Source organism: Ovis aries, chromosome 13 (assembly GCF_016772045.2).
Source record: "Ovis aries strain OAR_USU_Benz2616 breed Rambouillet chromosome 13, ARS-UI_Ramb_v3.0, whole genome shotgun sequence".
In the NCBI taxonomy this organism is placed as follows: domain Eukaryota; kingdom Metazoa; phylum Chordata; class Mammalia; order Artiodactyla; family Bovidae; genus Ovis; species Ovis aries.
Window position 1 is genome coordinate 64,557,796 of NC_056066.1, and position 20,399 is coordinate 64,578,194.

Below are 20,399 nucleotides of genomic sequence, written 5' to 3' on the forward strand. Positions count from 1 at the left end.
CACTGGTTCCTGCTCTTCCTACCACAGCCCCCACCCAACCTGCATCACTGTGAATGTTTTCTCCCACGCCCACCCCAGGCCCTGGTCTACCCTCATTTCATTCCTGGAAACATCCAATTTCATAAAGTGTCCCTTCTATATCCAAGACAAGGCCAAAGTCCTTGGCCCTGAGGCCTTAACCACCCCCACCCTGAGATCCAAGCCTGCCCTATGCCCTCGCCCTCCTGTGGCATCTTCTGCAGCCCAACTCCTCTGCTAACACTTGCACCAAAGCAGCGGGGTGGGGCTCGGAAGACACAGAGGCTGTTAGCTTCACTCTGATTTCTCCTCAGTAGACCTCCCTGGCCTGTCTCATAGGATAATGTAATTAGCACTTGTGAAACACACACACACACACACACACACACAACAAAGAGGATTCAAGTTCCCCTCTTCTGCCAGGCATTGCCATCTGCCCGCTCCCAGGAAAGCTCTGGACGGCTCTTCAGGCTCCAGTTCAGTCAGGCATGAAGTCCTGACGATTTTATTATGTGCATCTTTGGAGTTTGAACTCCTTTACATTTCTACCATTGCCCCCAGGCCCTCAAGCCTAGATGGCCGGAATCCTTGCTGACTGACTGCGCACCCTGCACACCGCTGCACATCCTCACTCCCACCAGGTCACAGTCCTGACACAGTTACCAGGCTTTGACTCGTGGTCCCACCTGGATCTCTGCAACCTTTTCTTCCCTTAACCACCAACTCGGCTGGTCCATTCAGTCTGAAAGTTCCCAGCTCTGTGCCACAGACCCTCACTTCCTGTTTTCCTTTCCACCTGCCTAAACCTTGCCCATCCTTTACGTCCCAACTCCCTTCAAGGCTTTCTGACTCTGGAGCCTGAACACTGTACTGACTTTTCCTGTTAATTCACCCACAGAAACCCAAGAAGCTGGAATACTGCTCTAGGTTTCCTTTCGCTTTTCAACGGAGCACAACTGGCTTTCCCCATGCCATGTTCCTTTTCTAGAACTAAAAGCATTGCACTTGAGTGTCAGACTGCCTGAGTCCACATGCAGGATAAACTTGGACCTCTCCAAGCTGCAGTCCTCCTCAGCAGTTAAGACGAACTTATAGGTAATACTTACCTCATAGAATTGTCAGAGGATTAAATGAGATACTAAGTGAAAATACCAAGCAGCGTCTGGCGCAGAACCGAAACAGGAAAAATACTGGCTGAAGGGTGGGCTGGGCTTTAATCACAGCTTGATGTAAGAAGAGTTGACTCACTGGAAAAGACTCTGATGCTGGGAGGGATTGGGGGCAGGAGGAGAAGGGGACGACAGAGGATGAGATGGCTGGATGGCATCACTGACTCGATGGACGTGAGTGAGTGAACTCCGGGAGTTGGTGATGGACAGGGAGGCCTGGCATGCTGCAATTCATGAGGTCGCAAAGAGTTGGACACAACTGAGCGACTGAACTGATGTAAGAAAGCAATACTTGCAATGTTTAAAATTCTAGGCAATACTGAAAGCTTAGGGGTACTATTTGCTACACTGTTCAGGGTTTCTCATTTAAAAACCCTACACTGTTCTCTGAGATTAAGGAAAACATTTGTTTCTTCTGATTAGTAAGCGTAATTCCTTTTATGTGACAGTGGGAACTATACAACCTTCGGCCGGCCTCATTTCTGCTGTTGGCTTCTAGGGAGCCCAGAGCAAGGTTTTTGTGTTTCTTTTAAAATTTATTTTTGGTTGTGCTTGGTCTTCACTGCTGCACGCAGACTTTCCCTGGTTGCAGTGAGGTGGGTTACTCATTGTTGGCGGTACCCGGGCTTCTCCCTGAGGTGGCTTCTCTTATTGCAGAACACAGGCTCAGTAGTCGTGACACACAGGCTTAAGTTGCCCACTGCATGTGGGAACTTCACGGATCAGGGATCGACCCCGTGTCTCCGGCATTGGCAGGCGGATTCTTAACCACTGGACAACCAGGAAGTCCCAGAGCAAGGTTTTATCCTCAATTGCAGGTTTCCTCACTGACCTGCGGGAGGCAGTGTTGGGTGGGAAGAGAGCGAGAGCCCCGGGGCTGAAGATGAGGGCTGGGTAGCCTTCCAGGCTTCCCTGAGCCATAGTCCCCTCTCTTGCGTAAAGGGGAGAAAGACCAGGAGGAGGACAATACCTATTTAACAGGACTGCTTGAGACAGCTGATAGGCTGCCCCCCAAGTCATGTGATAACATGATTATTTTCCCTCCTGATATTTGTATCATCTTGTAAACTTTGTTTTGCAGTTTTTACACCTGTTATCTCTTAATCTGCTGTTATCTTTTCTGGAAGTATGCAAAAGTGTTAAGTCACTCAGTCGTGTCTGACTCTTTACAACCCCATAGACTGTAGCCGGCCAGGCTCTTCTGTCCATGGAATTCTCCAAGCAAGAACACTGGAATTGGTTGCCATTCCCTTCTTCAAGGATTCTTCCCAACCCAGGGCTGGAAGTATGTAGAATACAAATAAAAGACAAAATTATTCCTAGAGAGCAATATCCCTGATGGCAAGAAACCACATCTCTCACTTGTTCTGTATAACAATTTGCAATAGAAAAGCATTTAGCTATAGAAAGAATGTTTGGCTTTCATTCTTATTTGAAGGCCAAGGGAGGCACTTCATACTGAACTGTTACAATAAGCTGTAGTACAGACTGAGAACAGTCCAGAAAGGGGCTCCTGGTTGGTGATTTAGTCAGTCATTCCTTCTTTCATTTATCGAAGATCACCCGGATGCCTACCGGGGTCCAGGCATGCTGTTAGATGCCGGAGAAACACCGGATGCCTACCGACGTCCAGGCATGCTGTTAGATGCCGGAGAAACAAAGCGGACTGATGCAAACCCCAGTGCCCACTCTTAAGGGGCTCACAGTGCAGGGTGGAAGGCGGATATGTAAAAAAACAGTTCCACTGGAGGATACTGCCTGGGGTGGACAGGAGAGGTGGCATGGGGAATATGTGGATTTCTATAGACAGAAGAGGGGAGAGGATTCCAGGTAGAGAAAACATACAGGGTTAGCCTAAGTGGTTCAGTTTGCTCAGAGAAGAAATGGGCTAGAGACTCACAAAAATAAGAAGAGCCTGGCAGCCTCCAAGATGCCCATGGCCAGGAAGCGAGGGCTTTGGAAACATCAGAGACGTGACAGATCGACCTGGCTTTTTGAAACATGGCTCTGAATTACAAGTTGCAGTGTTTAATGATTACTCATCTTGTGGATACAGGACTTGGCCCTGCAGGTGGAGACCATCTGCTGCTGGAGGTATTCACAGAGGGCCCGTGTGGGCACAGGCCAACAGGGATGTTGAGAAAGGGAGTCCAGTTGCGGACCAGGGCTGGACTAAATGACCACTAATGTTCCTTCCAAATCAGAGATTCCATGATTCTAAAGCAAGCCCGGTAGCTGAACCAGGGCTGTGGGCTGGGCTCTGTGGTTAGGGAGCTGCCCTGGGCAGCAAATGGGTTAAGGCTCAAATAACTTTTATATATAAATTAATGTGTAGAGTTGGGAGCCAAAATCTGTTCCATTAATTTTTCCATCCATTCCAGGAGCAGTTAGGTACACACAGTAAAGTTTATTTTGGTGCATGGTATACTTCACTCCATTAAAAATAAATTAATCAGCAAATTCCTGCCTGGCTCAGCTCTGGTTTATGTAAATAGTGCCCAGCTGTAATGAGTTACAAGGTGTTATTATCTAACACACACAGAGGAGGCTTCACTCTGGAGCTCCGCGTGCAACAAAAGCATCTTAAATAAACTCAGAGAAGGCCGTTTGATTTGTAATGTTTTCACAGAAGTGGGATATACCTCATCCATATAGAGTTTCTTTATATGACTCATTTTATAGCAAGTTAAATGAAGGAAGTTTGACTGGGGGGGGGGAGGGAGGGGCGATATAGTTCTCCACCCCCTTCTTCAATTTAAAGAAAATCCCCCAAAAGATGACCCACACTCAGGGGGAGGAGACTAGTCATCAGGGGCTCAGACCACGGGGGCTCCGCAGCACGTGCTCCAGAAGCTAGGAAGCGGGCGGAAGGCTGAGCACGGAGCGGGGCCCTGGGGTGGTGCGATGAAGCCAGGAAGCGTTCTCTTCCCCACAGTATCTCATGTAAGGGGAGCCAAGGGAGGAAAGACAGCATGACTCTACCCCAGTCCAGTGGGGGTGTGTGTGACAAAGGGAACTGTCTTGAGGCCTCAGGATGTGACAAGCCCCCTGGCCAGACAGGCCGCCTGCGTCCCCGAGGACGGGGTCAGCAGGAGATGCCTTGGCCAGAACAGTGACCTCTCTGTGAACTGGAGACAGAAGCAGCAGCAGAGACCCCACCCCACCCGAACCTCCTCTGCTCCTGTCTCTAACTGAGCTGGCACTGCTGCTCAACTCATGGCCTCCGCCACCTCAGGTGTGTTTCTAAAAGACCCGGGAATAAAGAAGAACCATGGCAGAGAGACGTCTCTGGGTCTTTTAATGGTCAGCTCAAGCCCACGGCTCAAAGCTGGAGGACAGCGTGTGGCACCCAGCCTGATTCAGCAGCATTACTCACTGCTTCTAGGCCACGGTGGGTCCTTGAGGGGAGGCAGCTGTCCCCTACTGAACCCACCCCCTTTCCCTTCTGTAGTCAATCACACGGTTTCTGGAGGGCACTTGGGGAGCGTGTGCAGGGAGCTCCTGCTCAGGGCTTCTCTTGAAGGAGAGGACACCTTAGAAGGGCTAAGGGTTCTCCCAGCACTGTACCCCACCCGATCAGACTCCTGGGCGTACTAAGAGGAAAATCAACACAAATGGGGCCAGGTATTTGACAGATGCTGTTCAAAGGTCAGTTCAGGCCACTTCCTGCAGGATCCTGAGCCAAACAGGCACCTCTCTTCTGGCAGTTCCTCAAAGCTAGCTGGCCAGCTGTTCGGAGGGACCAGCCCATCAAAGACCCTCGTCGTTATAAGTTGGGGAATGAGGCTTCAGGACGCTCTGAGGATTCTTCTCCACTAGAGGGCGCCAGCTCACCTCCCCTGTCAGAAGCAGATCCTCACCGTTCATGGAGTCCAGGTACTGTATCTGCAACCAGACGAGAAAGTCACAAGAGCAGGACAGACGTGAGATGGCGTGTGAGGTGGTGGAAGAAACGAGCCTCCCAAATGAGAGGACGGGGGCGGGGGGGAGCGAGGGGCAGGAGGGGCTTCTGACCATCCCAGCTCCCAAGCCCAGGGATGAAGGGTGGTCTCTGATTGCCCAGATTATTTCATTTAAGGGGGTTTGAAGAAACAAGTCATTAAGGAACCTTTCTCAGGCCTTAGGGAATTCCCTGCTGTACTTCTGAATGGACACATGTCTGACACACAAGCACTGACTTTCTGAACTGCAGGAACTTTCCATGGAGTGTGTGCTGGAGGAGACATGTCCTTGGTGTGTTTGTGTATGTGTCTGTTAATTTAAGTTCTCTTGTCTGAGAAAGGGACACATAAATAGTGATGTGTACCCCACAGGTCTTAATAAGCACACTGCTAGTTTGTTCTTTAGTTGCTAAGCTGTGTCTGACTCTTTTGTGACCCCATGGATTGCAGCCTGCCAGGTTCCTCTGTCCATGGGATTTCCCAGGCAAGAATACTCAAGTGGGTTGCCATTTCCTCCTCCTCCAGAGGATCTTCTCGACCCAGGATTGAACCCACATCTCCTGCACTGGTAGGCAGATTCTTTACCACTGAGCCACCAGGGAAGTCAATAACTGCTAGTCACTGGAATTAAAAAAAAAAAAAGGATGCTTCTACTCTCCTCTAGTAGGCTCTGACCCCAGGGTTAGTGGGCGCCAGCTTCACCCCTCTAGGATGGCCCAGGAGGTTTATCCCTCTGAACAATGTGGAGATGGGACACTGACAGAGCACATGTGCAGCTGCAGGGAGGGGTGGTCAGGCAGTTGGCAAGAGGCAGGCGCTCTAATGAGCGGCCAGGCCTTAGGCGATAGAGGCCTCCTCTGGGAGGATTCCCAAGCTCCTGCTAGTAAGGAGAGGAGAAATGCTTTACAGGAGATAGGCAAACTCCAGGGCAAGAGCTGGATCAGGGCAGGAGTCAGCACTGGATTCAAAAGATGAGGTTCCACTGCGAGGGTGAGAAGGCAACTGGGGGGCAAGGAGAGGTGGCAGGAGTCAAGAGCCTCACCTTAGGCCTCAGATCCAACTCCCTATCCCAAGAGACCCTCCACTCCTGCTGCTTCGTATTTAGGCTTTGAAACCTCGTGCTCACCCCGTCTGTCACATATACCTCGGGCCTGGATCTCCAAATCTCCAGATATGCTCTGCTGTCCTCCAGGGCAAGAGATCAACCGACATTATTATCTTCCCTAAAACCCTGGCTCAGACGGTAAAGCATCTGTCTACAATGCGGGAGACCTGGGTTCAATACCTGGCTCAGGAAGATTCCCTGGAGAAGGAAGCGGCAACCCACTCCAGTACTCTTGCCTAGAAAATCCCATGGATGGAGGAGCTTGGTGCAGGCTACTGTCCATGGGGGTCGCAAAGAGTCGGGCACGAATGAGCCACTTCACAACCCACTCTTCTTTTCAACTACTCCATTCTGTCCTTAATGCCACCACTTTGCCCATCTCCTGGGTAGAAACTCTCAATTTAATCTCTGGTTCTTGGGTGATCTACCAGACTAACTGGCATCACGGCCAGGACCAGCCTCCTGGTCTTCCCTGATTCACTCGCTCAGACTTAGTCCCTCCTTTCTTCAGCCTTCCACAGCACTCTGTTCCTGCCTGCGCACATCGAAGACTGACTTATTCCAGGGGAGCCTTGTGCCTGACGGGCTTCATTGTCAAATCATAAGCTGGATCCTTGAGGGCAGGACTGGGTCTTAATAATTTCTGCGCTCTCAACAGGATGGCTGGCACAATAGGTGCTCAAAAGGTTTGCTGACAGAACTGGGTCCCCAACAAAGCTCACTGCTTGCCTAAGAGCTCCCTCACTGCTCTCCTATTGCCTTCTTCTCATCAGGGCACTAGGGGACTTCTTACGGGGGGACTGGTGTGGCAGTCCCTTCCTTCAGGGCCCTCAGATAGGTCCCAGCTGTGCCCTTGTTGTGGCCCCTGGCACAAGCCCACCGCAGCCAATGGAAAAGTTGGGCTGGTCTCTCAGAAAACATAGCATTTGCTTTGCCAATTGCTCCTGTCTGAGGGCGGGTCCAGTCAACAGTGTGAGCCTCAGAGTTCTCTGTGGGTGGGGTCCTCTGGCCACACTGCCTTCTTCCCGGCTCTGGCAGATTTGAAGAACGGTCAAACAGAAGTCCTGGCTTCTGGGGTTCTCTACCCTCTGGGTCTGAAGAGCCCTAGTATGTAGTTTTTCCAGTGATCACCCAGCTGGGCCTTGCTGGCCCTGTCTTCTCCTCGGGGCCAGAGCCTGGCCTTCCGTTTCCTGGCTGTTGGAGGCTTGCAGGCCATGGACACAGGTGAATAAGGGAATGACTGTGAGGTGAGGCCCCTTCAGGTCCAGGGGCCAGGCCCACAAAGCAAAGGTGTGACTCATGGGACAGGCTGAGCTGATGAGCTGTCTGGAGCAGCTGAGCCTCTAGTGGCCGCATGAATCACCCAGCTGTGCAGCCTGACTCACTGGGCGACCCTGGAAAAGCCTACATGTGCCTCTTGCCTGCCACTCAGTTCCCTCGTCTCTAACGTATGGATTTCTCAGCAATACAGAATGAGGGGGCAGAGAGAACAGGAGTGAATTCTCCCTGGACTCAAGGGAAACTATGTAGTTAAGCAGTCCTCACTCGAGAGCTCTCTCTTAGAAGCTTTGGGAGCCCTGGGCAGCCAGAGGAGTGAGGGATGAAGTGGGGGAACCCTGCTTGACGACAGGTGGCAGCACCCAGTGGGGAGAGGATCATGGGATGCTGTCTGGAGCCCAATTCTGCTAGAAGACAGGGGTTCACAGTGGGTACACAGGGGAGCTGCTCTGCACCCCCGGCTGTGGCTTTACAAGCGGACTGTGTGTGCCCAGGATCCAGCATAGCCCTGGGCACACGGCAGACAGCCGAGTGTGTGGTGAATGAACACCTGCAGGTTTATGAAAGCAGCAGGCCACTCTGCCCTTGTTCTTCTGTTCCTACTCCCCGCCCCCTGACCTGGCTCATGACTGGATCCAAAGAAGGGGCTCTTTTTTTTCTGGGGAGGGGGTCAGTGAAGTAGAAAAGGAGAGCTTTATTGCTTTGCCAGGCAAAGAGAGACACGTCAGGCTTCTGCCTCGAAAACCTGTGTCTCCCAGAAGATGCTCTTTGTCCGTGCCTGCTGCTGACATGATTTGGTCAGAATTCCCTCAGACTGGAGTCTGGGAACTCAACCTCTCATGACCCTCTGAAGCCAGCACCCACAGACCTCAGGAAGGACCTGCTGTCCAGGAGACTCTGGAGGGGAGGGGAGGGGCTGCTCACCTGTTTCCTCACATACTCTACCAACAATTCAAGTTGCCGAGGGTCTTCGCATTTCTGGTTGAAGAAGGTTCTCCAGAGGGCGGCCGCCAGCCCACGGTCATCTGAAAGGATTCCCTGGAACACACAGCACAACTGGTCTTTTGGGGTGAACGGCAGAGCCAGGAGACAGAAGCTGGGGATATCGCAAACATGCGAGCAACCCTAGGATCGGCTCAGAGGAAACAGGGCAAGTGCGTGGCAGAGCTGGGAGGGGCCTGAGAGGGCATGTGGCCTCCCCCTTCATTCAATACAGAGGAAGAATGCAGGACCCAGAGGGGCCAAGCGGCTGGATAAAAAGGTGGAGGCAGAGACGGGGTCGCGTCTGATGGGCCCTCCTGGGCCACAGCTGCCTACAGCACTGCCAGGCCCAGCCAACACCCGCAAGGAGAGGTGGGAGCAGCAGCAGTTCTAGCGCCGTCCACAAGGAATGGATTCACCGTATTATGAGTGTACGCTTCCTCCTAAGAACAGAGTGTTACAGGTTTTCCTCTCCTGGTCCAAGGACACACATCTGCACAGCAACTAGGTCTTTGGGGACGGGAGCCCGGCACCTTGGCCTCCCTGTCACCCAGCTCTGGGGTGGCCCGGCCTCCTCCACAGCAGAGGAACAGGCTGTCCGGCAGGACTGCCACGGGCCACAGGGGAGTGCTCAGAACCTGTGTGTGCCTACCATCAGCTGTCCTGGCACAGCAGAGAGCACGCTGTTGGGAAGCCCAAATATCACAGAGGCCTGCATCATGGACTAGGGCCATGTTCTAGCTTGGAGCTCTGAGGAAGGAGAGGGGAGGGTCCTTCTTCCTGAGCAAGGGTGACTGAGGGACAGGCCCTGAGAAGTTGCTCTGTCCAGGTGCCAAGGCAGCATGTGGAACCAGAGGAAGTGCTGACTGGGCCTTGGAAGTCAGCTATAAGGCCAGATCTTATCCTGGCCCTGTCAGTCCCCAGCTCAGAGATGGTGGGCAATTTACTAAACCCAAGTCTCAACCTTCCCATCTGTTAAACAGAGACTAAAATCCCTGCCCTACTTATAGCATCTTTGAATTATGAGAGAGAACATAAAGGTGTTTTGTGCAGTGTGACACGAAGATTAGGCTTCGGTGTGCAGCTGTGAACAGAACTGAAGCAACAGTGGGATCTGGGGATCGGACCGCCTGAATTCAAATGGCAGCTCTGTCACTTGGCAGCTGTGTGCCCTTTGGAAAGCCACTAGCTCTTCCTGAGCCCTGGTTTCTCATAACCTGAACGACCAAAATAACACCTGTGCCACAAATTAAGAGACAATGGTCATGAAAGGCTCTATAAGTGGTAAGGACGCTACACAAAAAGCCAGGATCACTTATTCGATGTCCTGCTGTGGTCAGGCCCCAGGGGCACTGTGGTACCTGAGGTTTGGCCTTAGGTCTGCTGCCAGAAGGGCCATGTCCAGTAGGGGGTACGGGCAGTTTGAAGGAAAGACTGTTCACCTGTCTCAAATGCCCCCTTGCTAAACACCCCTACAATTCCACAGCTTAAGAGACTGTCCTGGCACAATGGCTGAGTCGGGAAAACCAACTTCTTCCGGCAGATGGGGACAGGAGCCAAGAACAAGCTCGGGCACATCACCGTTCTCCAAGCTATTTGCTAACACAACAGCCTGCCTGTGTCTGAAGTGCCCTGGGCACATGCCGGAGTGCTGCTGGCAGCAACTCATGTGTGCTACATGAGAGGGAACAGGAGTGGGAGCGAGCATTATGAGGACTTAGAAAACGAGCCCAGAGCACAGGACAGCAAAAGCCCCCGGAGCCAGGGCCTGCCGCAGACAGCCTCGGTGATGGGCGAGATGGCTGGGAAGGGGCAAGTCTATAATCAACTAGGAGGAAAAGGATGACTCAGAACTCAGATTAACAATGATAGCAACGTGACTGGTCCAGACTGTCAACAGTTTCTTGCCACACCTGGCTCTGATGACCAGGTGGAAACTGTTACCCTGGCTGGGAAGATAAGTGCACTCAGAGGTTCTCGAGCGAAGGTGGTTGATGTGAGGTCACGGGATGGCGCTGACCAGCTCGAGTCAGGACGTGGTGGCTAGCACAGAGCAGGAGCACAATACAAGCGGCTGAATATCTCAGCGAGCCCCACTTCAGCCCTCTTCCCACCACAATGCTAGTAAGCTGAAGACAAATGGGAGACTGGTCTGAGGGAGGAAGCAGGAAAAAAATGGGTGCCTAGAAGGCAAAAATTAGTTTGCATAATAGTTTTCCCACAGTCTACTAGGATATCGACTTGTTTTCCCTCACGACACAAAAAAAGCATCCTTCCAGAAATTGAGATGCCTAGGTCTAGAGGAACTGAGAGGAAGCCAATGGCCCTGGAGGACCCTGGAAGTAGGCTAGTGGCCCAGGGGCTGGGAGGAGTGGAGAATAGAATAGTATTTATTATTTACTGGGCACAGAGTTTCTATTTGGGAAGATCAGAGAAAGTTCTGGAGACGGCTGGTGGTCATGGCTGCGCAACAACGTGAATATACTCAACGCCACTAAAATGTACACTTTAAAATGGTAAATTTTATGTTATGTAAATTTTGCAATAAAAAATGAGACAGATCTAAATGTCATTAGGTAGGACATCCAAGATACATTGCGCAGTTAAAAAAAGCAAGTTACAGAATGGTGAGCACAGTATAACTTTCATTTGCATAAAGAAAACAAATCCATAGGTGCTTGTGTATGTACAGGTAACATCTGTAAGGACACCCAATAAACTATTAACAAGGTTTTCCTCTACTATTAACAAGGGCAGGGAGCTGGGCAGGCAAGAAAGGGGGCCTTCTATTTTCTATTTCAACCATTTAGGCAGAGTTTCATGAATTTTCAAATGAGTGCATACTGCTTTTATAACTGAAGCCCCCCAAAGTGTGTGACTTGTCTGGCAGACTGTGCTGCTGATGTGGGCGTGCCTTCCTCTCTCTGGAGCATCTGGGGCTGAGATACTGACCCATCTGCCTGTGTCCCTTCATCCAGCACCCCACAGGCACTCAATAAATGCCGGCTAGTTGAATGATCTGACCATACTACGTAGTGCTTTCTTTCTCAAGTACTAGACAAACTTCTGGGCACATTCATTCTGGTTGCTGAGTCAATGAAGGTGAGGAAATAGTAAAATACGAAGTAAAACAGTAAAATAATGGCAGGCAGTGACGATGGCCCCTGAAGCTTCTTTCAGAAGTTCTCATCAACAGCCTTTGTTGGGGGAGGCCACTGTTCTGTCTGAGGCTTGGTAAACCATCTTACCTCATCATATCCTAAGATTGCGGCATAGAAATTATTTGTCATAAGCATCATGTTCTTCTTCAGGATATAGGAATTAACCTACAGAAACAAAATGGCAAAAACAAAAGTATAAAATAAAGGAAAAAAACTATAAAGTATGATTTTTGGCTCCTGACTGACACAGACAGCAGAACTGAGAAAGAAGGCTCCTAACAGGTCAAACTCCTGCCCCATCCTCCTATTTCCCTGCTCTGTTGGGATTCTCCCCAATTTGACAACTTCTTTTAGACTTTGGTCCTGAATTATACAAAGCAGTATTCATTTTTATGAACTAAGCCCCAACTATGTGTCAGGCTCTGTGCTGGATCCTATGAACACAAAGAAAAAGAAACGGCTTCTTGATTGGAGAAGCACATTGTCTAGTAAAAACAGACCTGTATTAATAAAAAAAAAATAATCACACTGCAACATGTTACCTCAAATTCTATCCCCAAAGTGGGGAGTGATAAGTAAATTTTAGTACAAATGGTCTCTGCTTGGGGCAGGGGAGGGGGGTGGTGCTGCTGGGAAGTTCTCTAAGGAGGCGATGTTTAACTGGACCTCAGAGGAAGAGGAGTCTGACGAGAGAGCTAGGGGGTAGGAAAGAGGACATTCGAGACACAGGGAATAAGCTGTACAAGGTGCAGGGGCAGGAAAGAAAATGAGGAAGGGTGAACGGGCAGGAACAGAAAGGAGTCTGCTGCAGCGAAAGCACAAGCAAAGTGGCCAGAGGTGGGAAGAGGAGAAAGAGAGGCCGGGCTGTGCGTGAGATGCCGAGGAGAAAGGCGAGCCCCTGAGGCTGTGAAGAGTGGGGGAGAACAGGATGGGCTGAACTAGTGAGACTGTTCATGTGAACGGTCAATGTCAGTGAGACTGTGGAGCCTCAGGTAGAACTCCTCTCAGAGAACAGCCAGGTGAGCCTGCGGAACCCAGAGTGCAGTTCACGAAACCTCTTCTAGAGGATGACACTTTGACTCCGGGAATCTGACCTCCAGGAATATGCTTAAAGAAAGGGGTCCATGTTTCACTCCTCTCTGGCATCCCAGCAGAAAACCTGGTGTCAAACGTAATACACAGAAAGGACTCGTTGACTATTTAAATTCACAAGTTTAAGAAACAACCCAGTCATTTGGAACTTTATATGGAGAATAAAATTTGTGCTTAACAACCATGACTGTTGCCCACCATCATCTTCTCCATTTACTGAGCACCTGTGATGGGCCATGTGCTCTATGGACATCATCTCTTCTGCCACTGGAGCCCAGAGAGGTGGATATGCTACCATCATGCTTTTATAGACACAGAAAACTGACACTCAGATAGGTGAGGTGATGAGCTCTAGGTCCCACAGCAAAGTAGTGATGAAGTATCCAGGTCAGTCTGAATCCCAAGTCCATGTGCCTGACATTCCAGCAGGTTCCTGCCTCCGGGAAGATGATTTTACTTTGGGTCATAAATCAAATACTGAATGATTTCATCCTGTGGTTTATCACTGGTCTCTGAAGAAGGACAGAAAGGAGTACTGAAAGGATCTGGATTTAGTCAGAAAACCTGGGTTCAAGTCATAATTCTGCTGTATACCTAGGATGTGATCTTGGGCAAGTCAAGTAACCTTATCTAAGTCTATGTCCTTGTCTTTGAAATGCCCTACACAGAGGACTGGTTTGTACAGCAAATGAATTAGCATGTACTTCATTCATCTGTTCACTCATTCATTTATTCCACGATGTATGCTGAAAGCCTTGGTAAGCTGCAAAGTGCTCTGCAAATGCAAGGAATTATGAGTAATACCTTCTGGTTTGTTTATATAAAACTAAAACCAGCTCCAATACTTTATAGTCATGGACAATTTTCAAAAAGAGAGAGAGAGAATTGTGAGACTCAAGACTGGAAAATGTGAGACTGGATGCAGACAGTGGTGCAATCCATGACCTTTCCCACCCCACCTTCACCCCAGGCCAAAACAGCCATCCGTCTTTTGTGTTCCCAGAGCTCTCTGTCCACACTTCTCCTGGGGACACAACACCTGTCCCACTAGTTTTCGAGCAGCTCAAAGGCCATGAGGAACTCCATCTGATGAATCTTAACACCCCAACACCTAGGCTAGTGCCTGGCCAGAGCAGGGTTTAGGGCTGGCATGCTGAGGACTAAATCCTCACAAGGGTTGAGTGCCACACAGAGCGTGTTCTATCCAGTCACATCCTTCTGTCTGCTTCCGTTTATTGCTCCTTCCCGTTTATTGCTTCTGTTTATTGTACCTTTCGTGTTTCAGAAATTTCAGAACTGCAGAACTTCTTACTGTGCCATCTTCCAGTATGGGCTAAGGTAGCGTTGAGAAACAGGCCAGAATCGAGTTACTTCCTTCTGCAAGAAGACGGTGGGACTACCACCCATCCTCCTGCTGAGGGGCTCCTCTTCCTCCTCCCCTATGAGTCATTCTAACTGTGCAAGAAGAACCAGAGTGGGACATCCCTGAGGGTCCAGTGGTTAAGACTTTGCCTTCCAATGCAGGGGGTGGGGGTTTGATCCCTGGTTGGGGAGCTAAGATCCCACAAGCCTCGCACCCAGAAACCAAAACATAAGACAGAAGCCAATGTTGTAACAAAGTCAATAAAGACTTTAAAAATGGTCCATATCAAAAAAAAATCTTAAAAAAAAAAAAAAAAGAATCAGGGCCACAAAGGGATGATGTCAGAGATGTCGAGCACAAAGGCAGCAACTGTCTGAGGTAAACATTCACTGAACCTGCTCAGCAGAGCTGGCTTGTGTGCTACATCAAACCAGTCAGCTTTAGAGCTGGAAGGGCCCTCAGACGTCACCTTGCTCATCCCGTTGAGGAAATGGTGAACTGAGACCCCAAAGGGAAAGGGACTCTGCCCCCCAGGTCCCACATCAACTTAGTCTCAGAGCCAAGATTAGAACTGATTTCACCATGTGCAAGGCATTTCCAGAGATCACCAACATATTAACATACAAATTTCAATTTCTGCTTTCCAATAAGACTCATTTACATACAGACATCCTTTCTCCTCTTGGGATGCACACCTGAGTTCTGGCCCACTATTGCCCAGAAGGAATGGAGAGGAGGAGTCCAGTTCCTTATGAGCAAGGATCCTCTACCTCCTGGTTCTCTATTCTAACTCTGGTGACCTATAAGCTGCCTCTCCCCTCACCTCCAGCTGAGAGGTGGCAAGCTGCCACAGCTAGGAATTGTTTTTAGATCTCATCACTGAAGCAGGATTAGATCATGAAAACGGCCCTTCCTGGAAGAGGGTGGAAGCTCCATCAATGCAGACACATGATCTGCAGGCAACAGGTGAGGCTAAGTGACAGCAGCTTCTTGAACTATTGGACTCACCCTGCAGGGCCCTTCTAACCAGCCCAGCAGCTCGAGGGGGCTGGATGTTCCCTCTGGTGAACCTCTGCTGAGGCTTCTCAGGTGGCTCAGCAGTGACGACTCCACCTGCCAACGCAGATGTGGGTTCAATCCCTGGATCGGGAAGATTCCCTGGAGAAGGCAATAGCAACCCACTCCAGTATTCTTGCCTGGAGAATCCCATGGAAAGAGGAGCCTGGCGGGCTACAGTCCATGGGGTCACAGAGAGTCAGACCTGAGTGAGCGACTGAGCACAGACAACACACAGAACCTCTGCTGGGATCTTATTCCCTCACTTAAGCTTTTGTCTGCTGGTGTGCAGGTCCTCACTGCCAGATAATTCCATATGGAGCACCCTGCCCATGCACAGACAAATCAGATGAGAAACTCTCTCCAGCTAATGCTGGGTCGTTGTCTTATTAAACTCTTCTCCTTTCTATTATGCTTTGCTTTTTTATAAAAACCCATACATATAGCACCACCACAAGGAAAAGGTTCCTTTTATATCAGTTACTCATATTTTCCCATTTATTTAAGCTATTAAAATTCATGCAGATATTTTATAAGCCATCAGGATTTGGTGACTGCTATTACTGAATGTTTAATAATAAACGAAACAGAAGAAATCAGAGGGTTAAATGATGACTGCAATTCCTGTAATGACTTAATTAAATTTTTATTGAGTACATAAACTATGATGTCACTTCTAGCCAACCATGGGTCTGCTTTCCTAGCATGTCACAGGGTGGGAGCACTCGATAGGAGGCTAGGCTAAATGAGCAGCAAGTCTCAGCTGAAATGGGGAGGGGAGCGAGGCTCATGTAACACACTCAATAAATTATCCGTTCATTTTTAAACAAAGTCCATGAGTTATAATATATTTGCCATGCACTTTTTATGACATAATAAAAATGTTACCTTAAGGATTACTTAACACATACTACAAATGTTACAGCAGAGGCAAGCACAAGGGGCAAAGAAAACAAACACGAGCAGGCAGGGACGGGTCCTGGAGTTTACGTCCCGGGGGAACAGCACAGTATATTAAAAAGGCAATGCAAAAATGGTGGTGGGGCATGGGGGACAAGAGTTCAGGGTTACTAATCAGCAGATTAATGAATGAGACAACCAACAGGGAACACAAGTAAAGCAATAATGAATCTTGCAAGGCACATGCTTAATTAATGTAGTATTCTCAAGGAGGAATATTTGCTTTAAAGAGATGCCAGTTCGTCTGAGGCCAGTTTGCTGCCCTCTTTCCCCTTTTCCCTGTCGCTGCTCTTAAAGACATTTATGTGGCTGCTTAACAGAGGAACTGATGATGGAGGGACTGATGAAAGATCAAGTTGAAACTCTTCCGTGAGCTCTGTAAGGTTCCTAGTGATCTGTTCTTGGTCGTCTTTCCTGCCTCACCTCCTCCCGTCTCCCTACTTCTATCTCACCCTCCGTCAGAGTAAACGATGTGCAATTTCCACAAACATGTCATGTTCTCTCCTGGGTCTCAAGCATACTGCTGCCAGGAATCCTCCTTTCTTTATCCACAGGGATGCTAACTCCTTCTTATCTTCTAAGACTTAGCTTACAAATGATGTCTTCTAAAAAGCCTCCTGTCTCCCCAGTCTACAGGTGCTACAAAAGCGTCTCAGAAACAGTCCCCATAATTCACTGTTTACCACGTGCCAAGAACCACGATAAGAGCTTTATACACATAAGCTCACTAAGTCTTTCCCAGTGACTGAGATAGGTGCTATTAACTATCCCCACTTTAGAGAAGAGGAAACTGTTATCTGGGAAGGTTAAGGTTATACAGCTAGGAAACAGTGGGTCAGGATTAGAATACAGGGCAGTTCGACTTCAGTGCTTACCTATGTTGGAACAAACACCATAAATAAGGCGGCTGCCCTCCCATGTGCCCTACATCTCAGGTTATCAGTAGACGCGGGGCTAAAAGCTACCACGTGTGCGTGCTGTGTGTGCTCAGTCACTTATTGTGTCCGACTCTGCAACCCCATGGCGTGTAGCCTGCTGGGCTCCTCTTGTCCACTGAATTTCTCAACCAAAATACTGGAGCGGGTTTGCCATTTTAAATCCTCTTCCAGAGGATCTTCTTGCCCCAGGAATAAATCCCATGTCTCGTGTCTCCTGCACTGGCAAGCAAGTTCTTTACCACTAGTGCTGCTGTGGTTGTGGGTAAAAACAACTCAGATATTCCCAATTACAAAGGTAGCTAGGAGTGGGCTACCAGATGGGTGATCAGTGGCCAATTACTAATATTAATACATCAGACATCTCCAGTAAAAGCTAAGCCCCATTCCTGGGTAAACTAGGGGAAAGGTATAATTATGGTGCAGGAGAAGAGAATGAAAGAAAGTTAGCAAGGGCAACACAAGAACTGATGAGCATGAAGGTAATAATGAATGTTAAGGCTACTGAGGCAAAGCTGCTAACAGTAGCAGGGTAATAAGAATTTATTAGAATGGAAGAATGATAAAGGGTGCCCAGAATTGCTGACTGAAGCATTAATAACATATCAAATTCAATGTAAGGCTATAATGCAGCACAAAGGATGGCAAGTTTCAGTTGTCTTTCTAGGGATTAGTAATGACAACAGCAACACTTGGCAATGTCAACACCACGGCTATAGTCATTGCGTGGCAATAGGCTAATGTGCACTGAACATCAGCCTATCTAATGTTAGAAATGAGTTCACTGTGCAACATTATAAGAAATACACAGAAGCAGTGAAAACAAGGGCACATGGAGAGACCAAATACACGTGTGCATGTAACTCACTTGCATTATAAATGAAAGATCTACTGAAGATCTTTTAGCAATGATCACAAAACCCAACACAACAACTCTGTGCGTTGTGTGTGCATTCAGCAGGTCCAGAGAAAACTGTGTTAAGACCAAGAAGAAAAGGAAAAATAATAAAAGATGGACATTTTCTTTTCCTTTTTTTTAAAAGAAAATGTGAATATTTGAGTACAGCATGTGCCAGTTGTGATGAAAAACCAACCTAAACATGGCATGAGGTAATCCTTACATCTCATCTTAATAAAATTTCAAATGTTTAATGTACAAAGAGAAGCTTGCTACATTGAAATGCCTTTAAAAATATTTTTCCTTATTATTTATTTGTATGTTTTGAAAGTCCCAGTTTTACTGCTTGGGATCTGAATATTCAAGATCTGTATAGCTTGATAATGTTCTAAAAAACAAAGCTGTGAATTTCTCAATATTAAATTCTGAATGGTTACAAAGTACAGGAGCCTTTTCCTCAGACATGGAAAACAGCAAAGCAAGAGATGGCTGTCTGTGGAAGTTATAGTCATTTACTGTCTTGACAAGGCATTCAAACATTTCCACAAGCCCATAATCACCCTGAAAAGAAGCTGATAAGGTACAGTAAGGTCCTGGGAAGATCAAACTATCATGCCAAGTTAATTTTCTTCCATGTCAAGACACACAAGGTGAGAGGAAGATAGCCATAATCTCTAATTTCTGAAGTTTCTGAACACGTCTCATGCATATTGATAGAGGTATCAATGCTGGCTTCAAAGAGTGGCTCTTTTAACAACTAAAGGAAACAATTTGGGGGCCGGGGGTGGGCCCTCTCTGTACTGCTTATAATTATAATAGTGGAGGCAGCAATGATGAACACACATCACATTTGAATTGACAATGTTTTCATGTGTGTGATCTTATTTGCGCCTCACAACCATAATAACCCTGCCCTCCAAGATCTCAGCCTGATTGTTATCCTGAATCTATAAACAAGGAAACAGAAGCTCAAAGATGTTAAGTAACTTGCCCCAAAGTCACACCCTGCTTGTGTGTTAGCAGTCAGGGCTGGAACTTTTATCTCAGACAGCTGGTACCTAAATCTAGCATCTTCTCTCCAGTTATCACACCTTTCTGCATCTGATGAGTCATATCGGAAATGGAGAATCACATAAGCACAAAGCTCCAACTGCTAATTTCAGTACTTTGGAAAACAAAAGTAAAATGAAAATGCCTCTGAAGTGTTGAAAAATCATCTTAGAAACAAGACGAGACTCAACAAGGTCAAATGCACAGGATCATATCTAGGACAAAATAACAGGATGAAGGAGGGTCTGACTATGGAGTCATAATTAAGACCCAGAACAAATTCCTGATCAGGAGCTGAGAAGTGTGATAGGGATAATCATAACTGAATATATCAAAAGAAATGCAGTCTACAAAGCTCCGAAAGTTTTCCTTCCTCTATTATTGAAATAGTCGAGTCTTTTGTTTTAGCTACAGTACTTAAGAATAAACATGAGGAAACCAGATAAATTTCAATGAAGAATGTCAGATAGGAATGATCACACTGCGTTGGCACCAGTCACAGGGCAGGACAGTCCATTCTATGGCCAACAGAAATACTCAAGAGGCTATTCCGTGGGTTGGCCTCATGGCTTATATCATCAGCCTCAATGGATCAGCAGATCTTGGAAGTATCTGATACTACCTGAATGAACATCACTCATTCTTTCTGTATCCCTTCCTGGAGCCTTCCTACTCCTCTCCTACTCCATGAGCTAGTAGGCTGCTGATCCTAGAACTTTGTTTCCTCATCAGAGATGGGCCCAGAATCTAAGTTAATCTAATCAGAGTGTTGTTTCTGATTAGAAACATCCAAAGATAAAAAGACAGCTAAAGCTGGATCATCCCAAAGTGAAAGTGAAGTCGCTCAGTCGTGTCTGACTCTTTGCGACCCCACGGACTGTAGCCCACCAGGCTCCTCCTTCCATGGGATTCTCCAGGCAAGAGTACTGGAGAGGGTTGCCATTTCCTTCTCCAGGGGATCTTCCTGACGCAGGGATCAAAACCAGGTCTCCTGCATTCCAGGCAGACACTTTAACCTCTGAGCCACCAGGGAAGCCCAAAGAGGATACTAACTTCCTATTGCTAACACTAGGATCCCTGAGCTCCCTTGTATCTTTCCTACCTGAGGCCTGTTGTTAAACCGTGCTTTCCATCCTGTCAGCCTCAGTTAGCCCCCAATAAGCCTTTGTTTGTTTAAATTAGCTGTGGTCTCTGTTGCGTGCAATCAATAGATATACTGTCAATCATCAACTCAATAAAACCTCTCCATAATGATAACATTTGGAAAACTCAGCAGTGGCCACAGGACTGGAAAAGGTCAGTTTTCATTCCAATTCCAAAGAAAGGCAATGCCAAAGAATGCTCATACTACCGCACAATTGCACTCATCTCACATGCTAGTAAAGTAATGCT

General features: G+C 48.1%; 1 protein-coding gene across 1 annotated transcript in view; it reads right to left on the minus strand.

Moving 5' to 3' along the window:
- Positions 1-3,574: 3,574 nt before the first annotated feature.
- Positions 3,575-20,399, minus strand: part of LOC101116076 (ubiquinol-cytochrome-c reductase complex assembly factor 1) — a 94,427-nt gene continuing 77,602 nt past the window's right edge. The window contains exons 8-10 of the mRNA XM_004014522.6: positions 11,741-11,818; positions 8,436-8,549; positions 3,575-5,072 (exon numbers count right to left, since the gene is read on the minus strand). Coding sequence (XP_004014571.1) covers positions 4,938-5,072; positions 8,436-8,549; positions 11,741-11,818 — 327 coding nt within the window. The 3' untranslated portion in view covers positions 3,575-4,937. The remainder of the gene's footprint in view (positions 5,073-8,435; positions 8,550-11,740; positions 11,819-20,399) is intronic.